This window comes from Papio anubis, chromosome 17, assembly GCF_008728515.1.
Source record: "Papio anubis isolate 15944 chromosome 17, Panubis1.0, whole genome shotgun sequence".
NCBI lineage: Eukaryota > Metazoa > Chordata > Mammalia > Primates > Cercopithecidae > Papio > Papio anubis.
This window is the reverse complement of record NC_044992.1, coordinates 1549010-1567817: the sequence shown is the minus strand read 5'-3', so window position 1 is coordinate 1567817 and position 18808 is coordinate 1549010. Positions and strand designations below refer to the sequence as shown.

Here is an 18808-nt window from a genome sequence, read left to right as displayed (position 1 = left end):
TAAAGTTCTTAGTTTAGTGACTGGCTCTTATTAGTGCTTAATATGACATATAAACCAGAACCTTATACATTTGCAGATCCACAAACACACCTTTCAAGTTCAAGGTTGACATCTTTGTGCCAGGAACTGGCACAGTGCCTGGCACTTAGTAGGTGCTCAGATATTAATTGAATGAAATAATGAGTTCAGTTTTGAGCCTTGCCAGTTCAGATACTTGGTACAATTAGGGTTATACTTCTTTTGTTATTCTTCTTTTCTTTTCTTTTTTTTTTTAGATAGGGTTTTGCTCTTGTTGCCCAGGCTGGAGTGCAGTGGGGCAGTCTTGGCTCACTGCAACGTCCGCCTCCCAAGTTCAAGCAATTCTGCCTCAGCCTCCCGAGTAGCTGGGATTGCAGGCGCACGCCACCACACCCAGCTAATTTTGTATTTTTAATAGAGACAGGGTTTCGCCATGTTGGGTAGGCTAGTCTCCAACTCCTGGCCTCAGAGGATCCACCCGCCTTGGCCTCCAAAAGTGCTGGAATTGCAGGCATGAGCCACCGCACCCGGCCCCCCAGTACATTTTTATTTCTAGCCTATTTGTGTCCCTTGCCCATTTTCTAGTAGGTTGTCTTTCTTTCTCTTGTTCATTTGTAGGAGATCTTCATAAATCTAGCTGTGTAATTCTTTGCTATGTAAGTTATTATTTGCTATATACATTATTCCCAATCTGTTTATCTTTTTTACCTTATTTACAATGTAAATTTTGTACCTTTACATTCTATATAAATTGTGTATATAGGTTTTAAATTTTTAAATTTTATTTAAATTTTTTTAGAGAGAAAGTCTCAGTATGTTGTTCAGGCGGACCTCGAGCTCCTGGGCTCAAGCGATCCTCCTGCCTTGCTTGGGATGGTGGAGTAAACCATCCTAAGCAAGACATATAACCCAGAAGCTATAAAAGAAGATGAAGTTGGGTGTGGTGGCTCATGCCTGGAAACCTAGCACTTTGGGGGTCAGAGGTGGGAGGACTGCTTGAGCCCAGGAGCCTGGGCAACATAGTGAGATTCCATCTCTATAAAAATTTAAAAATTAGCCAAGCATGGTGGCATGTGCCTGTCATCCCAGCTACTCAGGAGGCTGAGGTGGGAGGATCACTTGAACCTGGGAGGTCAAGGCTGCAGTGAGCCATGATCGTACCACTGCACTCCAGCCTGGGTGACAGAGCAAGGCTATTTCTCAAAAAGAAAAAAAAAAAAAGGAAAATGACAGATACGGCTGTATAAAAATCAAGCCAGACAAGGTGACATATGCCTGTAATTCCAACTACTTGGGAGTTGATAAAAAATATTCTTTGTTGGCCGGGCATGGTGGCTTATGCCTGTAATCCCAGCACTTTGGGAGGCTGAGGTGGGTGGATCACAAGGTCAGGAGATCGAGACTGTCCTGGCTAACACAGTGAAACCCCGTCTCTACTAAAAATACAAAAAATTAGTTGGGCGTGGTAGCGGGCACCTGTAGTCCCAGCTTCTCGGGAGGCTGAGGCCGGAGAATGGTGTGAACCCGGGAGGCGGAGCTTGCAGTGAGCAGAGATCACGCCACTGCACTCCAGCCTGGGTGACAGAGTGAGACTCTGTCTCAAAAAAAAAAAAAGAAAAGAAAGGAAAATAGTGCCACTGCACTCCAGCCTGGGTGACAGAGCGAGACTCCGTCTCAAAAAAAAAAAAAAAAAAGAATATCTTGGGTATTTTGTGTGCATTTCCCCCATGTGAACTTTAGAATTGGCTTATTAAGTTCCTTTTTTTTTTTTTTTGAGATGGAGTCTGTCGCCCAGGCTGGAGTGGCGCAATCTCAGCTCACTGCAAGCTCTGCCTCCCGGGTTCACGCCTTTCTCCTGCCTCAGCCTCTCGAGTAGCTGGGACTACAGGCGCCTGCCACCATGCCTGGCTAATTTTTTATATTTTTAGTAGAGATGGGATTTCACCATGTTAGCCAGGATGGGATTACAGGCGTGAGCCACCGCACCCAGCCAACTTCTCAAATTCTATAAAAAATGTTGTGGGTTTTTGATTGAGAATGTGTTGGATTTATAGATTCATTTAAGGAAACCTGACATCTTCACAATATCAAATTTCCTAATCCAAGGGTATGTCTTCCCATTTATTTAAGACTTCTTTTACATCGTTAAGTAAAGTTTTATAGTTTTCTTTATATAGGTCTTACACATTTCATGTTCAACTTATTCTCGTTGTAAGGTTTTTGTTGTTATTGTGAATGAGCCTTTTCCCCCCAATTACATTTTCTAATTGGTGATTGGTGGTATAAATAAAAAATAAAAATCATCCGATTTAAAATCATCTGGCTGGGTGCGGTGGCTCACACCAGTAATCCCAGCACATTGGGAGCCCAAGGCAGGTGGATCACCTGAGGTCAGGAGTCCAAGACCAGCCTGGGCAACGTGGTGAAATCCTGTCTCTACTAAAAATACAAAAAATTAGCTGGGCATGGTGGCGGGCGCCTGTAATCCCAGCTGATACCATGGTGGGTTATGGTAGCCTCAGAATGAATTTGGAGAGCTTCCTGCCTTTTTCTATGCTCTGAAATCGTTTATATAATGTAGGAATTATGTGGTTCTTAAAGTCTAGTAGAAAAATCCTGTAAAACTATGTAGACTGGATGCCTTAGTGAAAATATTTTCCTTCCTTAGTTTAATTTTTTATCAGAATAATATGTATACATACTTTAAGAAATCAAATAGGCTGGGCGCGGTGGCTCACACCTGTAATCCCAGCACTTTGGGAGTCCGAGGTGGGCGGATCACGCCTACCATGCCCATGTCAGGAGATTGAGACCATCCTGGCTAACACGGTGAAACCCTGTCTCTACTAAAAATACAAAACATTAGCCAGGTGTGGTGGCGGGCGCCTGTAGTCCCAGCTACCCAGAAGGCTGAGGCAGGAGAATGGCGTGAACCCGGGAGGCGGAGCTTGCAGTGAGCCGAGATCGCGCCACTGCACTCCAGCCTGGGAGATAGAGCGAGACTCCATCTAAAAAAAAAAAAAAAAAGAAATCAAATAGTGCTTCAAAATTTATCAGGAAAAACAGCACCTCCCTGTCCACTTTTCCCCATTCCTGATTTTTATTCCCCAGAGACAGCTACTTTAAATTGTTTTAACTGTTTCTTCTGGCATTTAAATTTTTCATTTATTTATTTATTTATTTATTTATTTTGAGTCAGAGTCTCACTCTGTCACCCAGGGTGGAGTGCAGTGGCGCGATCTCAGTTCACTGCAACATCCGCCTCCCAGGTTCAAGTGATTCTCTTGCCTCAGCCTTCCGAGTAGCTGGGATTACAGGCACACATCACCACGCCCAGCTAACTTTTGTATTTTTAGTAGAGATGGGGTTTCACCATGTTGGCCAGGCTGGTCTCAAACTCCCAACCTCAGGTGATCTGCCCACCTTGGTTTCCCAAAGTGCTGGGATTACAGGGGTGCCACCATGCTCAGCCTTCTGACAATTTATTCTTTCTAAACAGTGCAAACACTGCTCTTTCTTAAGTTTGTATAATTTTAGATGTAATTTTGCTCTCTTATCCCCAACTCACAGGCATATACTTTGTTTTTTGCTTTTGTTTTTTTGAGATGGAGTTTCGCTCTTGTTGCCCAGCCTGGAGTGCAATAGCACCATCTTGGCTCACAGCAACCCCCGCCTCTCTAGTTGGAGCGATTCTCCTGCCTCCACCTCCCAAGTAGCTGGGATTACAGGCATGTGCCACCATGCCCGGCTAATTTTGTATTTTTAGTAGAGACGGGATTTCTCCATGTTGGTCGGGCTGGTCTCAAACTCCTGACCTCAGATGATCCACCTGCCTCAGCCTCCCAAAGTGCTGGAATGACAGGCGTGAGCCACCACTCCTGGCCTATACTTTGTTTTTCCCTCATTCCCTCATGATAACTGTTATAATATAACCAATAGAATATTAAATTGATTCAACCAACATTCAGTGTATATATTCTTATGTCTGTGTAAATATTGCTCCCATGAACCGCGAAGGATGCTTTGAATTACATTTCCTTTGTTGTACCGCTCTCGTTTTCTCTGGGGTTAATAAATCACCTCCATTTTTGTTTGCTCTCTATGTCTCTCACTAATTCATACCGAGCCCTCTCTCCTTAAAAACAAGTTCGCTCAAATAGCTGTTTCTAAGTCTGTTCAATCACAATCTAAAGTAACCAAAAAAGATTTAAACTTCTGATCTCCACATGCATGCCTGTTAGGTAAAAATAGGAATTAGCCCTTTAAAGTCTAAAGCCAAGCAGGCACTTTTCTTTCTTGCCAATGGACATTCTTTGAGGAACGTTTTCCCACAAGAGATGCCTTTCATCTGTTGAAAATCTTTTGAGACCGAAGATCCCCTACTGTCCACCCCTACCTCTCCACTCCTGCAATTAATAATCTCCTACAGTGTCGTAGGAAATCTTCGTAACTTCACTATCCACACTCACAGCCTTCTTGTTTGTTTTTATTTTGTACTGATTCAATTGGAATAACTTGTGTCGGAAAACAAGGAAGTGCTCGAAGACGAATAGAGTTCTATAAAAAAGAGCCTAGGCCAGGTATGGTGACACCACTCATACCTGTAATCCCAACACTTTGGGAGGCTTAGGCAAGAGGATTTCTGGAGCCCAGGAGTTTGAGACCAGCCTGTGCGACATAATGAGACTGTGTCTCCACAAAAAAATTTAAAGTTAGCTGGGCATGGTGTCACATGCCTGTAGTCATAGCTACTTGGGAGGCTGAGGTGGGAAAATTGCCTGAGCCCAGGATACTGCGGCTGTAGCGAGCTATGATGGTACCACTGTCTTCCAGCCTGGACAACAGAGCAAGACCCTGGATCAAAAACAAAAATAACATAGGAACCAGTCTGAAGAGGTTCTCACTGGCCAACATTAGCATAATTTGACCATGAAAAAGTGTAATGGTGGTAATAGTTTATGATAGTAAACTGTTCAAGTCCATAGTGGTACTGTAAATATCTGAGTTTACTTTCTTATTTGACTTTTGAGCAGGCATGGTGGCTCATGCCTATAATCCCAGCACTTTGGGAAGCCAAGATGGGCGGATCACCTGAGCTCAGGAGTTTCAGACCAGCCTGGCCAACATGACGAGACCCCATCTGTACTAAAAATGCAAAAATTAGCTGGGCGTGGTATCAGGTGCCTGTAATCCCAGGTACTTGGGAGGCTGAGGCAGAAGAATTGCTTGAACCCCAGAGGCGAAGATTGCAGTGAGCCAGGATCACGCCACTGCACTCCAGCCTGGGAAACAGAGTGAGACTCTGTCTCAAAACAAACAAAAATAAGTAAATACATATTATGTCTGTGTGAATATTGCTCACACGAAACAAGTAAAAGAAGAAAAAGGAGGAAGTTTGTCTTTACAAAAGAATGCCAACTAATAAATTTAGAAATAATGGTAGAATCAGAAAACTCACCATTTTGTAACCCCCACGTGATGGATGATTCTGGCAATTATCAGTGGATGCTCAAACCTGTAGACGTAACATCATTGGGAAACAGGCTCTTCACGTGATCTCAAAGTGTGGCCCTATAGATTATTTAACTATAAGGGAAAGGTGTCTTTACATTGGAAAGATTCAGCAATTACCACCTTAACTGAGTGACCAAACTTAGCTTCCACAGTGCTGGGGAGACATCATATGTCTCCTGATTTGAGGCAACAAGAAGTATATAGATTTAACTATGTAGTCATTTTGTTTGTTTATTTGTTCTGCGACATAGTCTCGCTCTGTCTCTCAGGCTGGAGGGCAGTGGCGCGATCTCTGCTCACTGCAACCTCTGCCTCCCAGATTCAAGCAATTCTCCTGCCTCGGCCTTCTGGGTAGCTGGGATTACAGGCATGCACCACTGTGCTTGGCTAATTTTTGTATTTTTAGTAGAGACGGGGTTTCACCATGTTGCCCAGGGTGGTCTCGAACCCCTGACCCCAGGTGATTCACCTGCCTTAGCCTCCCAAAGTGCTGGGTTTACAGGTGTGAGCCACCGCACCCAGCCATATTCTTTTTTTTTTTTTTTTTTTTTTTTTTGAGACGGAGTCTCGCTCTGCCGCCCAGGCTGGAGTGCAGTGGCGTGATCTTGGCTCACTGCAAGCTCCGCCTCCCGGGTTCACGCCATTCTCCTGCCTCAGCCTCCCGAGTAGCTGGGACTACAGGCGCCCGCCACCTCGCCCGGCTAGTTTTTTTTTGTATTTTTTAGTAGAGACGGGGTTTCACCGTGTCAGCCAGGATGGTCTCGATCTCCTGACCTCGTGATCCGCCCGTCTCGGCCTCCCAAAGTGCTGGGATTACAGGCTTGAGCCACCGCGCCCGGCCAATATTCTTAATAAAAATTGTTTAATGTGAATCTAACCATGAGGAAACAATGAGGCAAAACCAGAATGTGAAACATCTTTCTGGTGTTGAATCTTTTAAAAAAAAAAAATTACGTATTAAAAAAACCCAAAAAATTCTAGTTGGCCAAGTGCAGTGGCTCACACCTATAATCCCAGCACTTTGGGAGGCTGAAGCAGGTAGATCCCTTGAGCCCAGGAGTTGGAGGCCAGCCTGGGCAACACAGTGAGACCCCATCTGTATTTTATATAAAAAGTCATTTAGCTGGGCGTGGCAGTACGTGCCTATAGTCCTAGCTACTCGGGAGGCTAAGGCAGGAGGTAGAGGTTGCAGTGAGCAGAGGTCGTACCACTGCACTCCAGCCTGAGCAATGGAAGTAAGACCCTGTCTCAAAAAAAAAAAATTAAAAATAAATTTAAAAATTACAGCACTATCTAAAAGAAGACTAAAGGGAAATAACTAAATTCAGTACACGAGAACATTGATCTTGGATTGGTTAGGGTGAGAAAAAGATACAACAGAGATTTTAGGAATAATTGGTAACATTTAAATTTAAATATTTGAATTACTGTTATTTTTTAGTGATAATGATATTATGGTAACATAGGAGAATGTCCTTATTTTTAAAGCAGAGGCCTGCAAATATTTAGAGGTGAACATCCGTGATGCCTGTACTTACTTTCAAATGGCTTAGAGAAAAAATGGTGCATATGTGGATATGTCCCAGTTATTAAGCTATTATGTCCAATCTCAGTAATCTGCACTCTACTTTGGGGCCAGAGCTGGGACTTTCTGCTTCGCCAGTTAGCTCCGTGAAAGGCTTTACATCCCCAGGGTTCTAGGAGAGAAGGCAAGGATGGAGGAAGAAAAACTGTGTTTTTTTTTTTGTCTGTATCCTAATGACAATCTACATGCAGAAGGCTGAAGTTGAGCCTTTATATCCAAAAATTAACTTAAGGCCGGGCGTGGTGGCTCACGCCTGTAATCCCAGCACTTTGGGAGGCCGAGGCGAGCAGACCACGAGGTCGGGAGATCGAGACCATCCTGGCTAACACAGTGAAACCCCGTCTGTACTAAAAATAGAAAAAAAAATTAGCCGGGCATGGTGGTGGGCGCCTGTAGTCCCAGGTACTCGGGAGGCTGAGTCAGGAGAATGGCATGAACCTGGGAGGCGGAGCTTGCAGTGAGCCCAGATTGCGTCACTGCACTCCATCCTGGGTGACAGAGGGAGACTCCATCTCAAAAAAAAAAAAAAAAGAAAAAGAAAAAGTCGAGTTCATCATCTATTGCTAGGCAAGAAGAATTTTGCTATTACTGTTTACCACAAACCTTTTGTTTGAACTAGGATTTTTAGGTTTAACCTAATTTAAAACAAAAACAGATGCTGGGCGTGGTGGCTCATACCTCTTATCCCAGCACTTTGGGAGGCCGAGGCAGGAGGATCACGAGGTCAGGAGATCGAGACCATCCTGGCTAACACGGTGAAACCCCATTTCTAATAAAAATACAAAAATAATTAACCAGGCATGGTGGCGGGCACCTGTAGTCCCAGCTACTTGGGAGGCTGGGGCAGGAGAATGGTGTGAACTCAGGAGGCAGAGCTTGCAGTGAGCCGAGATCGCACCACTACACTCCAGCCTGGGTGACAGAGCGAGGCTCCATCTCAAAATAAATAAATAAATAGATAAATAAATAAATAAATAAACAAAACCAGAAAAAAGAACAAGCTCTATGGTGTAGCAGACAGGCATAGGGTTTTACCTTCATATTTTCTGGACTGGAGTAAATGTAGAACAGGCAAGCATACCTCTTAAATTAAATAAAATCATTCCTAGTTTTTCTTTTTTGTATTATTTGACCCAGACTAGAGTGTGGTGGTGCAATCCCAGATCACTGCAACCTTCGCCTCCCGGGCTCAAGCGATTCTCGTGCCTCAGCCTGCCGATAGCTGAGACTGCAAGTGCTTGCCACCACGCCCGGCTAATTTTTGTATTTTTTATAGATATGGGTTCCACTATGTTGCCCAGGCTGGTCTCAAAGTCCTGGACCAGGTAATCTGCCCACCTCAGCCTCCCAAAGTGCTGGGATTACAGGTATAAGCCACCGCGCCCAGCCCTATTTGTGACTTTCGTATGTTGTATTTAAATATTAATAAGATCATATTTGATACTAACTTTGTTTTTACCTCATACATAGCAAAGATAAATAATGGTTTATAAAATTTTCATATATTCAAACACAAAAGCGTTATACTGAGTCACAGTGTAAAAGGTATTTCTTATTGTGGGTCTTTGTAAACAAAAATTTTAAAAATACTTGTAAACATTCTCCAGGGCTTTTTGTTCTGTTTTTTGTTTTTTTCAGACAGGGCCTCACTCTGTCACCCAGGCTTGGATGCAGTGGGGCCATCACGGCTCTCTGCAGCCTCGACCTCCTGGGCTCAGGCAGTCCTCCCTCCTCAGCCTCCCAAGTAGCTGGGACTATGGGCATGTGCCACCACACCCAGCTAATTTTTGTATTTTTTGTGGAGACAGGGTCTTCCCATGTTCCCCAGGCTGGCCTCCTCCTGAGCTGAGGCAATCCTCCCTCTTCAGCCTCCGAAAGTGCTGGAATTACAGGCGTGAGCCACCGCACCGGCCATTCTGCAGCTCTATGATTTCTTCTTTGGTTCAAGAGTTGCTTAAGAGAATTTTTAGTTTCCATGTCATTTGTGTTTCTACTTTTGTTATTCGTATTTTACTTTATGGCATTATAGTCAAAGACAATAGTCTAGGTTATTGTATATTATTTCTTTTTATTGGAAGATAGGTATATTTTTTGTTAGTATGTGTATATGTGTATATGTCTCTATATGTGTTAGCTCAGCTTTATTAATTTTATTACGTAGCGCATTTATATATTTATTAAACTTTTTAGTTGGAAATAATTTCAGACTGACTTGCAAAAATAGTACAAAGAGTCTGGGCACAGTGGCTTACACCTGTCATGCTAGCACTTTGGGAGGCCGAAGTGGGCAGATTGCCTGAGCTCAGGAGTTCAAGACCAGCCTGGGCAACATGATGAGATCCCATCTCTGCTAAATATACAAAACATTAGCCGGGCGTGGTGGTTCACACCTGTAATCCTAGCTGCTCCCGAGGCTGAGGCACAAGAATCGCTTAAACCCGGGAGGTGGAGGTTGCAGTGAGCCCAGATCATGCCACTGTTGCACTACAGCCTGGTGACAAAGGGAGACTCTGTCTCCAAAAAAAAAAAGTACGAAGAATTGGTGAATTCTTCCAAATTTGGCAAGCGTTGATGTTTTACTACGTTTACTTTATGATTCATTCTCATTATCTCTCTCCTTTTCTGTCAGCCACTCAAGTATTTTCAGCAGTTGAAGTGGAGAATACTCCTTGGTTCAAAAGACACCATATATTCATCTCATTCTCCAGACTCAGGATCCTGGCTGGGCACAGTGGCTCACGCCTGTCATCTCAACACTTTGGGAGGTCCAGGCAGGCGGATCACTTGAGGTCAGGAGTTCAAGACAAACCTGGCCAAAATGGCGAAACCCTGCCTGTACTGAAAAAACAAAAATTAGCTGAGCGTGGTGGTGCGTGCCTGTAATCCCCACTGCTCGGAGAGGCTGAGGCAGGAGAATCGCTTGAACCCAGGAGACAGAGTTGGCAGTGAGCTGAGATTGTGCCACTGCACTCCAGCCTGGGTGAGAGAGCGAAACTCTGTCTCAAAAAAAAAAAAAAGATATTCATGATATATGATCCGAGGGATGGTTCATTGGCCAATAATTATGAGATAAAGAATAAAAAATTAGCATTCAGTCCTCTAAATAGAAATTCTAACCAGGCATGGGGGCTCACGCCTGTATTCCCAGCACTTTGGGAGGCTGAGGCAGGTGGACCATTTGAGGTCAGGAGTTCGAGACCAGCCTGGCCAACATGGCGAAATGCTTTCTCTACTAAAAATACAAAGATTAGCTAGGCATGGTGATGGACGCCTGTAATCCCACCTACTCAGGAGGCTGAGGCAGGAGAATCACTTGAACCGGAGAGGTGGAGGTTGCAGTGAGCCGAGATCATGACGCTGCACTTCAGCCTGGGTGACAGTGAGACTCCATTTCAAAAAAAAAAAGAAAAAGAAATTCTGCTGATCATTTGAGCCTAGGAGTTCAAGACCAGCCTGGGCAACATGGCAAAACCCCACCTCTACAAAAAGTACAAACATTAGGCAGGCCTGGTGGCACACATCCTCCCAATTAGTGTAGCTACTCAGGAGGCTGAGGTGGGAGAATCTGAGCCTGGGAAGTCGAGACTGCAGTGAGTGGAGATGGCACCACTGTACTCCAGCCTGGGTGACAGAGTGAGACCCTGTCTCAAAAAAATTCTGGTCCCTGTGTCTCTGAGACTATGAAATTTCTTTCCTCTAATCACATTGCACGATATACACATCCTCATGTGTGCGAAATGTTTTGCAGGCCCGCTTTCTTGTTTTGAAGGCGATGGTTTGGCGCTTTCCTTGAAATAACGCATTTCTGCTGCTTTTGTTTCCTTCTGTCTTCACGCAGACCTGAGGATGAACTGTTTCTAAAAAGACTTTCTAAAGGTTACTTGGTGGGAAAGGACTCGGACGCTCCCCTTTTCTACAGAGAACAAGGAAACAAAAAATTTCAGGAGAAAGATTACACAGGAGCTGCAGTGCTGTATTCTAAGGTAAAACACTCCCAGCTCAAGCAATTTATTTATTTATTTTTCTTAGAGTCAGAGTCTTGCTCTCTTGCCCAGGCTGGAGTGCAGCGGTGCGATCTCAGCTCACTGCAACCGTCACCTCTGGGATTCAAGCAATCCTCCCACCTCATTCTCCCGAGAAGCTGGGATTACAGGCGTGCACCACCATGCCTGGCTAATTTTTATATTTTTAGTAAAGACGGGTTTTCGCCATGTTGGCCAGGCTGGTCTCAAACTCCTGACCTCAGGTGTTCCGCCTGCCTCAGCCTCCCAAAGTGCTGGGATTGCAGGCATGAGCCACCGTGCCTGGCCCAGCTCAACAATTTAACAATGCATATTTCTTCAGGAGGTAGAGCCGTATTGCTAAATTTCATAGCCAGTGTTACCTTTATCTATAATGTATTGAATGGATCTTAAAAAGAAACCTGACAGAATTCTGCTGTGGTTATAGTCTAAAACAAAAGGTAGTTTATAGGCCCAGTGCAGTGGTTCACACCTGTAATCCAAGCACTTTGGGAGGCTGAGTCGGGAGGATCACTTGAGACCAGGAGTTCAAGACCAGCCTGGACAATATAGGGAGACCCCTTCTCCACACACAAAAAAATTTTTAAATTAGCCGACTGGTGGTGGCATGCATCTGTGGTCCTGAAACGGGAAAGGTTCCCTTGTTCCCCTCACAGGGCGTACAGTGGAAATGTGGCTCGCTTCTTCAGTGCCCTGCTGCTCAAACCTCTAGGGGAGCATATAGACGGGCAGGCTGTGGGGCTCTGACCCGAGGGCAGTGTCTAGGGTTGAATGTTTACAGTTGAAGCCACAGTGGGCGTGTGTTCCATGGTGCTACTTTAGTTTGCTGTCTCTAGGCGGCTTGTGTTGACCAGCTCAGTTAGACTCGCCACCTTGTCGCAAGGATAGAGGGCTTCCTGTATCCCGGGTTCTTGCCTTGGTGTACTGGAAGAATCAGATCACGCGTGGGCTTGGAGAATGAGTGCAGGGTTTTACTGAGTAGAAGTAGCTCGCAGCAGGTTGGGGAGCCAGAAGGGAGATGGTTTTCCCCTGGAGTCCGGCCACTCAGCGACCCAACTCTTCTCCAACTGCTGTGGCCAAACGCTGTGTCTTTCTGCCACTGGTCGGTGGCATGCTGGTGCCTGTCAGCTGCTCTTCTGCCGGCTGCTCTTCTGCCGGCATACTCCTGACAACGTCCAGCTGCTTATGTGTCTGCCTGCTGGGGTCTTGGGTTTTTATAGGCCCAGGCTGGGGGCGTGGCAGACCAGGGTGGTCTTGGAAAATGCAACATTCGGGCGCGAAGGCAGGAGTGCCTGTCCTCACCTAGGTCAGTGGGCACGGCCCGAGGGTGAAGCCCTAGCCAGGGACCTGCCTTTATGCAGCGTTCCCTGCCCACCTACCATATCAGTGTCAGCTACTCAGGAGACTGAGGCAGGAGGGTCACTGAGACCAGGAGTTCCAGGCTTCAGTGAGCTGTGATTGTGCCACTGCACTAGCCTGGGTGACAGAGTGAGACCCTGCCTCAAAAAAAAAGTAATTTATGTGTTCTGAATTTATTCAAGAAACTTCTGTGTCCATATTCCTTCCGATACCTTGTAGTGGTAAGCTTACTGGCCCCTCGCATGCCTTGCCCATGTCTGTCAGCCGCTGTTGAACTGCATGCCACTTTTGTCTGAATGTGTGATGAGACTGTTAGCTTGATGGAATCAGTCATCTGTTACTCTTGGCCGGGCACAGTGGCTCACACCTGTAATCCCAGCCCTTCAGGAGGCTGAGGCAAGAGGATTGCTTAAGCCCAGGAGTTCAAGACCAGCCTGGGCAACATAGCAAGACCCCATCTATACCATAATGTATAAATGACTCTTGTTGTCCTGCTTTCATAGTAAGAACTGGAACAAGATCCCTTGAGCAACTTCCTTCCATAGCTTTTAAGAGACTTACATGGGCTTAAAGCAGGAACATATCAATCTCTTGTACCAGTTCTGTGACCTTGGATATTAAAAGAGTAAGTTTAAATTTGAAGGGTAGGCTGGGCACAGTGGCTCACTCATGTAATTCCAACACTTTAGGAGACCCAGGCGGGAGGATCGCCTGCGCCCAGGAGTTCAAGGCAGGCCTAGGTAACACAGCGAGGCCCTGTCTCTGTTCAGAACAAACAATTTTTTTCATTTGAAGGATGTGGATCCTACTCTGAATCTTTAACAGGTTTATGCTTGAACGTGCTTGCAGTTTGGGATTAATTTTCCAAAAACGATCACACCTACAACAGCAGCTTCTACAGCTGATAAAATCCCTGCTTTGTAGTGTTATAATAAAGTATTTAGCTAAATAATGTAAGCTTTAGTGATTGCTGAGGCATTAAAGTCCGTTAGGTGTAATGATCCAGTGATAAATGGCTTAATAGTTCTTTTTTCAGAGCTAATCTCTTCAACTTTATGTATGTGCATCATAAATGTGATCACATGGGAAGTTCTTCAAGGAAAACAGGGAAAATAAAAACTGAAGCCAGAGAAAAAATTAAGGCTTGCTCTGACTGCGGAGGGAGATGAGCCTGCCTATTTCATGAAGCCAGTATGTCGGTGATTACGGTGCTCTGCAATTTTCTAGAAAGCTGCTATTCTCTTTGTAAAAATATTTGTTGTTTTTATCTGATTGTAAAAGTAATATATGTTTACTTCAAAAAGTACAGAGAAGCACAAAGAGGAAAAAAAACCTCATAACCCGTGATAGGCACTGTTAACGTTTTTGCTTACATCCATCCAGCCAGACTTTTTCCTCCAAAAATATGTTTTTACAAAATTGGGATAATGCTGCACCTTCTGTTTTGTGACCTGCCTTTTTCCCTCGACAATTGATTGTGCCCATTTTCTCATGTTATTAAATTTTCCACTGGAACATGATGCTTTACGGCTGGCTTAGTGTTCCATGACGGAGAAAAAGCCGTACTTGATTTCACATCTCCTAATGTTGGCAAATTGTTCGGGATCATAACACTGCAATGAGCATCTTTCTATGTAAATATTTGCATATATCTGATTGCTTGCTTAGGGTAAATTCCTAGAACGGTAATTGCTGGGGCAGAAGGAATGTATTTTTTCAGGCCTTTGGTACTTGATGCTGAATTGTTCTCCAGGAAAGAACTAGTTAACATCCCTGCTGGCGGAGTACAGGAATGTTCATTTCTCCATATCCCGAGCAGTACTGGTTGTGATGATTACAGTTTTATTATTATATCGGTTTATTTGTGAGTAGAGAATCTGTTCACATAGATTTTAAAAGTGCAAGAGTGTACAGTGTCGTCTGCCTCTCCTGTCCCCTGACCACGTGATTTTCTGTTCCCATAAACTAGCACCGTTGAGTGTATTTCCAGAGCGTACTCCAGACGTGTGTAAATACAGCCTTCCACTCCTGCACATACACCGTGTTTTTACATCCGTAACATTCTGCACATATTGTTCAGCATCATGCCTTGTCCACTTAACAGTAATAGTTTAAAGATCATTCCATTTCAGTACATAAAGAGCATCCTCAGGCCGGGCGTGGTGGTTCACACCTGTAATCCCAGCACTTTGGGAGGCCAAGGCAGATGGATCACCTGAGGTCAGGAGTTCAAGACCAGCCTGGCCCACAGGGCGAAACCCTGTCTCTACTAAAAATACAAAAATTAGCTGGGCGTGGTGGGGCATGCGCCTATAATCCCAGCTACTTGGGAGGCTGAGAGAGGAGAATTGCTTGAACCCCAGTGCGGGGGGTAGGGTGGGGGGGTGTGCGGAAGTTTTAGTGAGCCAAGAACATGCCACTTCACTGTAGCCTGGGCGAAAGAGCAGAACTCTGTCTCAAAAAAAAAGAGCATCCTCATTCTTTATTATGGCTACATGGTGTTCCATTAAATGGGTGTATCAATTTATGTAACCAGTATCCTGTGGATCAATGCTTGTTTCCTATCTTTTGCTATTTCAAACAATTCTGTGATGAGAAACTTTGCACAGGGCCAGGCACGGTGGCTCATACCTGTAATCCCAGCACTTTGGGAGACCGAGACAGGTGGATCCCCTAAGGTCAGGAGTTCAAGACCAGCCTGGCCAACGTGGTGAAACCCCATCTCTACTAAAAATACAAAAATAAGCTGGGCATGGTGGCATATGCCTGTAACCCTAGCTACTTGGGAGGCTGAGGCAGGAGAATCACTTCAACGCAGGAGGCGGAGGCTGCAGCAAGCTGAGATCGCCCCACTGCACTCTAGCCTGGACAACAAAGAGAGACTCTGCCTCAGAAAAAGAAAAAAACCCTTGCATGAATGTCATTTTTCATATATAACTGTATGATAAATGATTGTAGGATTAATTCCTAGAAGAGGAATTGCTGGGTCAATGGATATTTTATATGTATGTAAGAGATATATACATATAGAATTTTGACGTATATTGTTAAATTACCCTCGGTAATTATGAAACCAGTGCACACCCCCACTGACCACATAATGAGAATGTCCATTATCCCACTCCTTGACCAGCTCTGTGTGCCATCAATTTTATTTTGCTTTGCCTGATAGGTAAAAAATGGCCTTTCTGTACAGTTTTAATTTGCATTTTATTGATTGTATGAGGCTGAGCATTTTTTTTCACATATTTAAGAGCCATTTTTATTTCCTGTGAGAACTGTCCATATCGTTGCCCATTTTCCTGTTGATCTATTGGTTGTCATCTTAGTGATCTGTAGGAAATCTTGACAAAGTAAAGAAATCAGCTCTTTGCCTATAATATGAATTGCAGGTATTTTTTCCAGTTCAGTGTTTGCCTTGTGCTTGTGTTTGTTTTTGGTGTGAAGATATTGTTTATTTTCAGGCGGTCAAGTTTATTCACCTTTTATGGCCTCTGGGTTTTGTGTCATAGTCAGGGATTCTTCCAGCATTACTTTGCATGCTTTCTATAGTTCTTTCAGTGCTCCTGTTGCTTTGTTTTTACATTAAGAATTTGATGTATTTGGAATTTATCCAATGAAAGATTAATCACTTTATTTTGCTCATCGTCTACCTACTTATCCATATATATATGTTTATTTTATTATTATTATTATTTTTTGAGACAGAGGCTGGAGTGCAGTGGTATGATCTCAGCTCCCCACAACCTCTGCCTCCTGAATCCAAGCAATTCTCCTGCCTCACCCACCCGAGTAACTGGGATTACAGGCGTGTGCCACCACGCCCAGCTAATTTTTGTATTTTTCTTAGTAGAGATGGGTTTTTGTCATGTTGGTCAGGGTGGTCTCGAACTCCTGGCCTCAAGTGATCCACCTGCTTCGACCTCCCAAAGTGCTGGGGTTGCAGGCCTGAGCCACCACATCGAGTCTTATCCCAGTACTTTTATTGAATACTCACCATCTTTCCTACCTTTACTTGAGTACCATATTTATGGTTATTATTAATCCTTGCCAATTTGATGATAGAAAAAAGTACTCTTTTTTGTTTATTTGTCTGTTTGTGACCATCTCACTCTGTCACTCAGGCACTATCTCAGCTCACTGCAACCTCCGCCTCCCAGGTTCAAGCCATTCTCATGCCTCAGCCTCCCAAGTAGCTGGGATTGCAGGCACACATTACCATGCCCTGCTATTTTTTTATATTTTTAGTAGAGACGGGATTTTGTCATGTTGGTCAGGCTGGTCTCGAGCTCCTGGCCTCAAGTGATTCACCTGCCTCAGCCTGTAATTACAGATATGAGCCACCACGCCCATCCTAGTATCCCTTTTTTTGCATTCATTTTCATCTATTTGGCTATCCGTATGTGAATTAATCATTTGTTTTCTGTAACTATTTATGTTTCTCCTTGTGTGAATTTCTATGTGTGCCACCCACCCTTTGTTATATTCAGGAAATGGGATATTATGCTTGCAGGTATTTCCCTCAGTTTCTTATTCACCTTCAGTGTTGTTTGTGGTTGAAGCTGTATCTGACAAAGTGCTTTTAATACTGATGTCCTCACTTGCTCTTCACAGCTTTGCTCTCAGGTAGTTAAAACATAAGCTGAAGCACAGCAAGGTTCAGTAACTTTCCCAGTTTCACAGTCTTTAGTACAAGAGCCCGTAATATCTGAAAAATGTACTTTAGAGATGCTAGTTTCCATTTATACCTTTAACCAGTTCATTGTTTTGCAGGGAGTGTCACATTCAAGGCCTAACACTGAGGACATGTCGCTGTGCTATGCTAATCGCTCAGCAGCCCTCTTCCACCTGGGTCAGTACGAGGTGAGTATCAGATACCTAGTGTGCATGCAGAGGATCCGGGGGGCCTTCACTGGAGGACTAGACCTTCATCTCTGCTTCTTCCATGGAGCACTCAAATCAGGTCATGCTGGTATTTTTTGAATCGGAAGCACACTAGCATCTACCTAAAGTTGGGCTGGGCGCTCACACCTGTAATCTCAGCACTTTGGGAGGTCGAGGTGGGCGGATCACCTGAGGTCAAGAATTCAAGACCAGCCTGGCCAACACGGTGAAACCCCATCTCTACTAAAAATACAGGGATAAAAATTAGCCGAGTGTAGTGTACTCCCAGCTACTAAGGAGGCTGAGGCAGGAGAATCGCTCAGGAGGTGGAGGTTGCAGTGAGCCAAGATCACACCACTGCACTCCAGCCTCGGTGACAGAGTGAGACTCTATCTCAAAAAAATGTACTAGGCCAGACATGGTGGCTCACACCTGTGATCCCAGCACTTTGGGAGGCCAAGGCAGGCGGATCACGAGGTCTGGAGTTCGAGACCATCCTGGCCAACATGGTGAAACCCCATCTCTACTAAAAATACAAAAATGAACTGGGCATGGTAGCAGGCACCTGTAGTCCCAGCTACTCGGGAGGCTGAGGCAGGAGTATTGCTTGAACCTGGGAGGTGGAGGTTGCAGTGAGCCCAGATCGCACCACTGCACTCCAGCCTGGGCGACGGAGCGAGACTCCATCTCGAAAAATATATATAAATAACTAAACTTGCTCTTTCTCCTGAGTCATTTCACTGATGACAGGTGACCATATGGGATAGTGTTGATTGACAAGAAAGAGCTATGGGGCCAGGCGCAGTGGCTCACGCCTGTAATCCCAGCACTTTGGGAGGCCGAGGCGGGCAGATCACTTGAGGTCAGGAGTTCGAAACCAGCCTGGCCAACATGGTGAAACCCTATCTCTACTAAAAATACAAAAATTAGCTGGGCAGGTGGTGGGCATCTGTAATCTCAGCTACTCGGGAGGCTGAGGCAGGAGAATACCTTGAACCTGGGAGGCAGATGTTGCAGTGAGTCAGTGAGCTGAGATCGTGCCACTACACTCCAGCTTGGGTGAGAGAGGGCTCTGTCTCAAAAGAAAAAGGAAAGAAAGAGTGATGGGACATTCCGTGGGGATGTGGACTGTATCCAACAGGTCAGCCATGCTCAGTGTCAGGATTAACTGAGTGACATATTGCTGCTAATACTTCAGGTTCCAAGTGTTTGCAAAGTATACTATTTGCTTCTTTTTTTTTTGAGTCAGAGTCTTGCTCTGTCACCCAGTCTGGAGGGCAGTTACACGATCTCGGCTCACTGCAAACTCCGCCTCCCGGGTCCACACCATTCTCCTGCCTCAGCCTCACAAGTAGCTGGGACTACAGGCACCCGCCACCATGCCTGGCTAAGTTTTGTATTTTTAGTAGAGATAGCATTTCACTAC

The 18808-nt window shown here is 44.8% G+C and overlaps 1 protein-coding gene across 6 annotated transcripts in view; it reads left to right on the top strand.

Moving 5' to 3' along the window:
* SMYD4 (SET and MYND domain containing 4) overlaps positions 1–18808 on the top strand; it is a 43292-nt gene that overhangs the window by 3264 nt on the left and 21220 nt on the right. For 5 of the 6 annotated variants that reach the window (XM_031657256.1, XM_031657260.1, XM_031657257.1 and 2 more), the window contains exons 3-4: positions 10956–11100; positions 17272–17361. In XM_031657256.1, the coding sequence (XP_031513116.1) occupies positions 10956–11100; positions 17272–17361 (235 nt within the window). The remainder of the gene's footprint in view (positions 1–10955; positions 11101–17271; positions 17362–18808) is intronic. The other variant, XM_031657261.1, reaches the window with a different exon arrangement.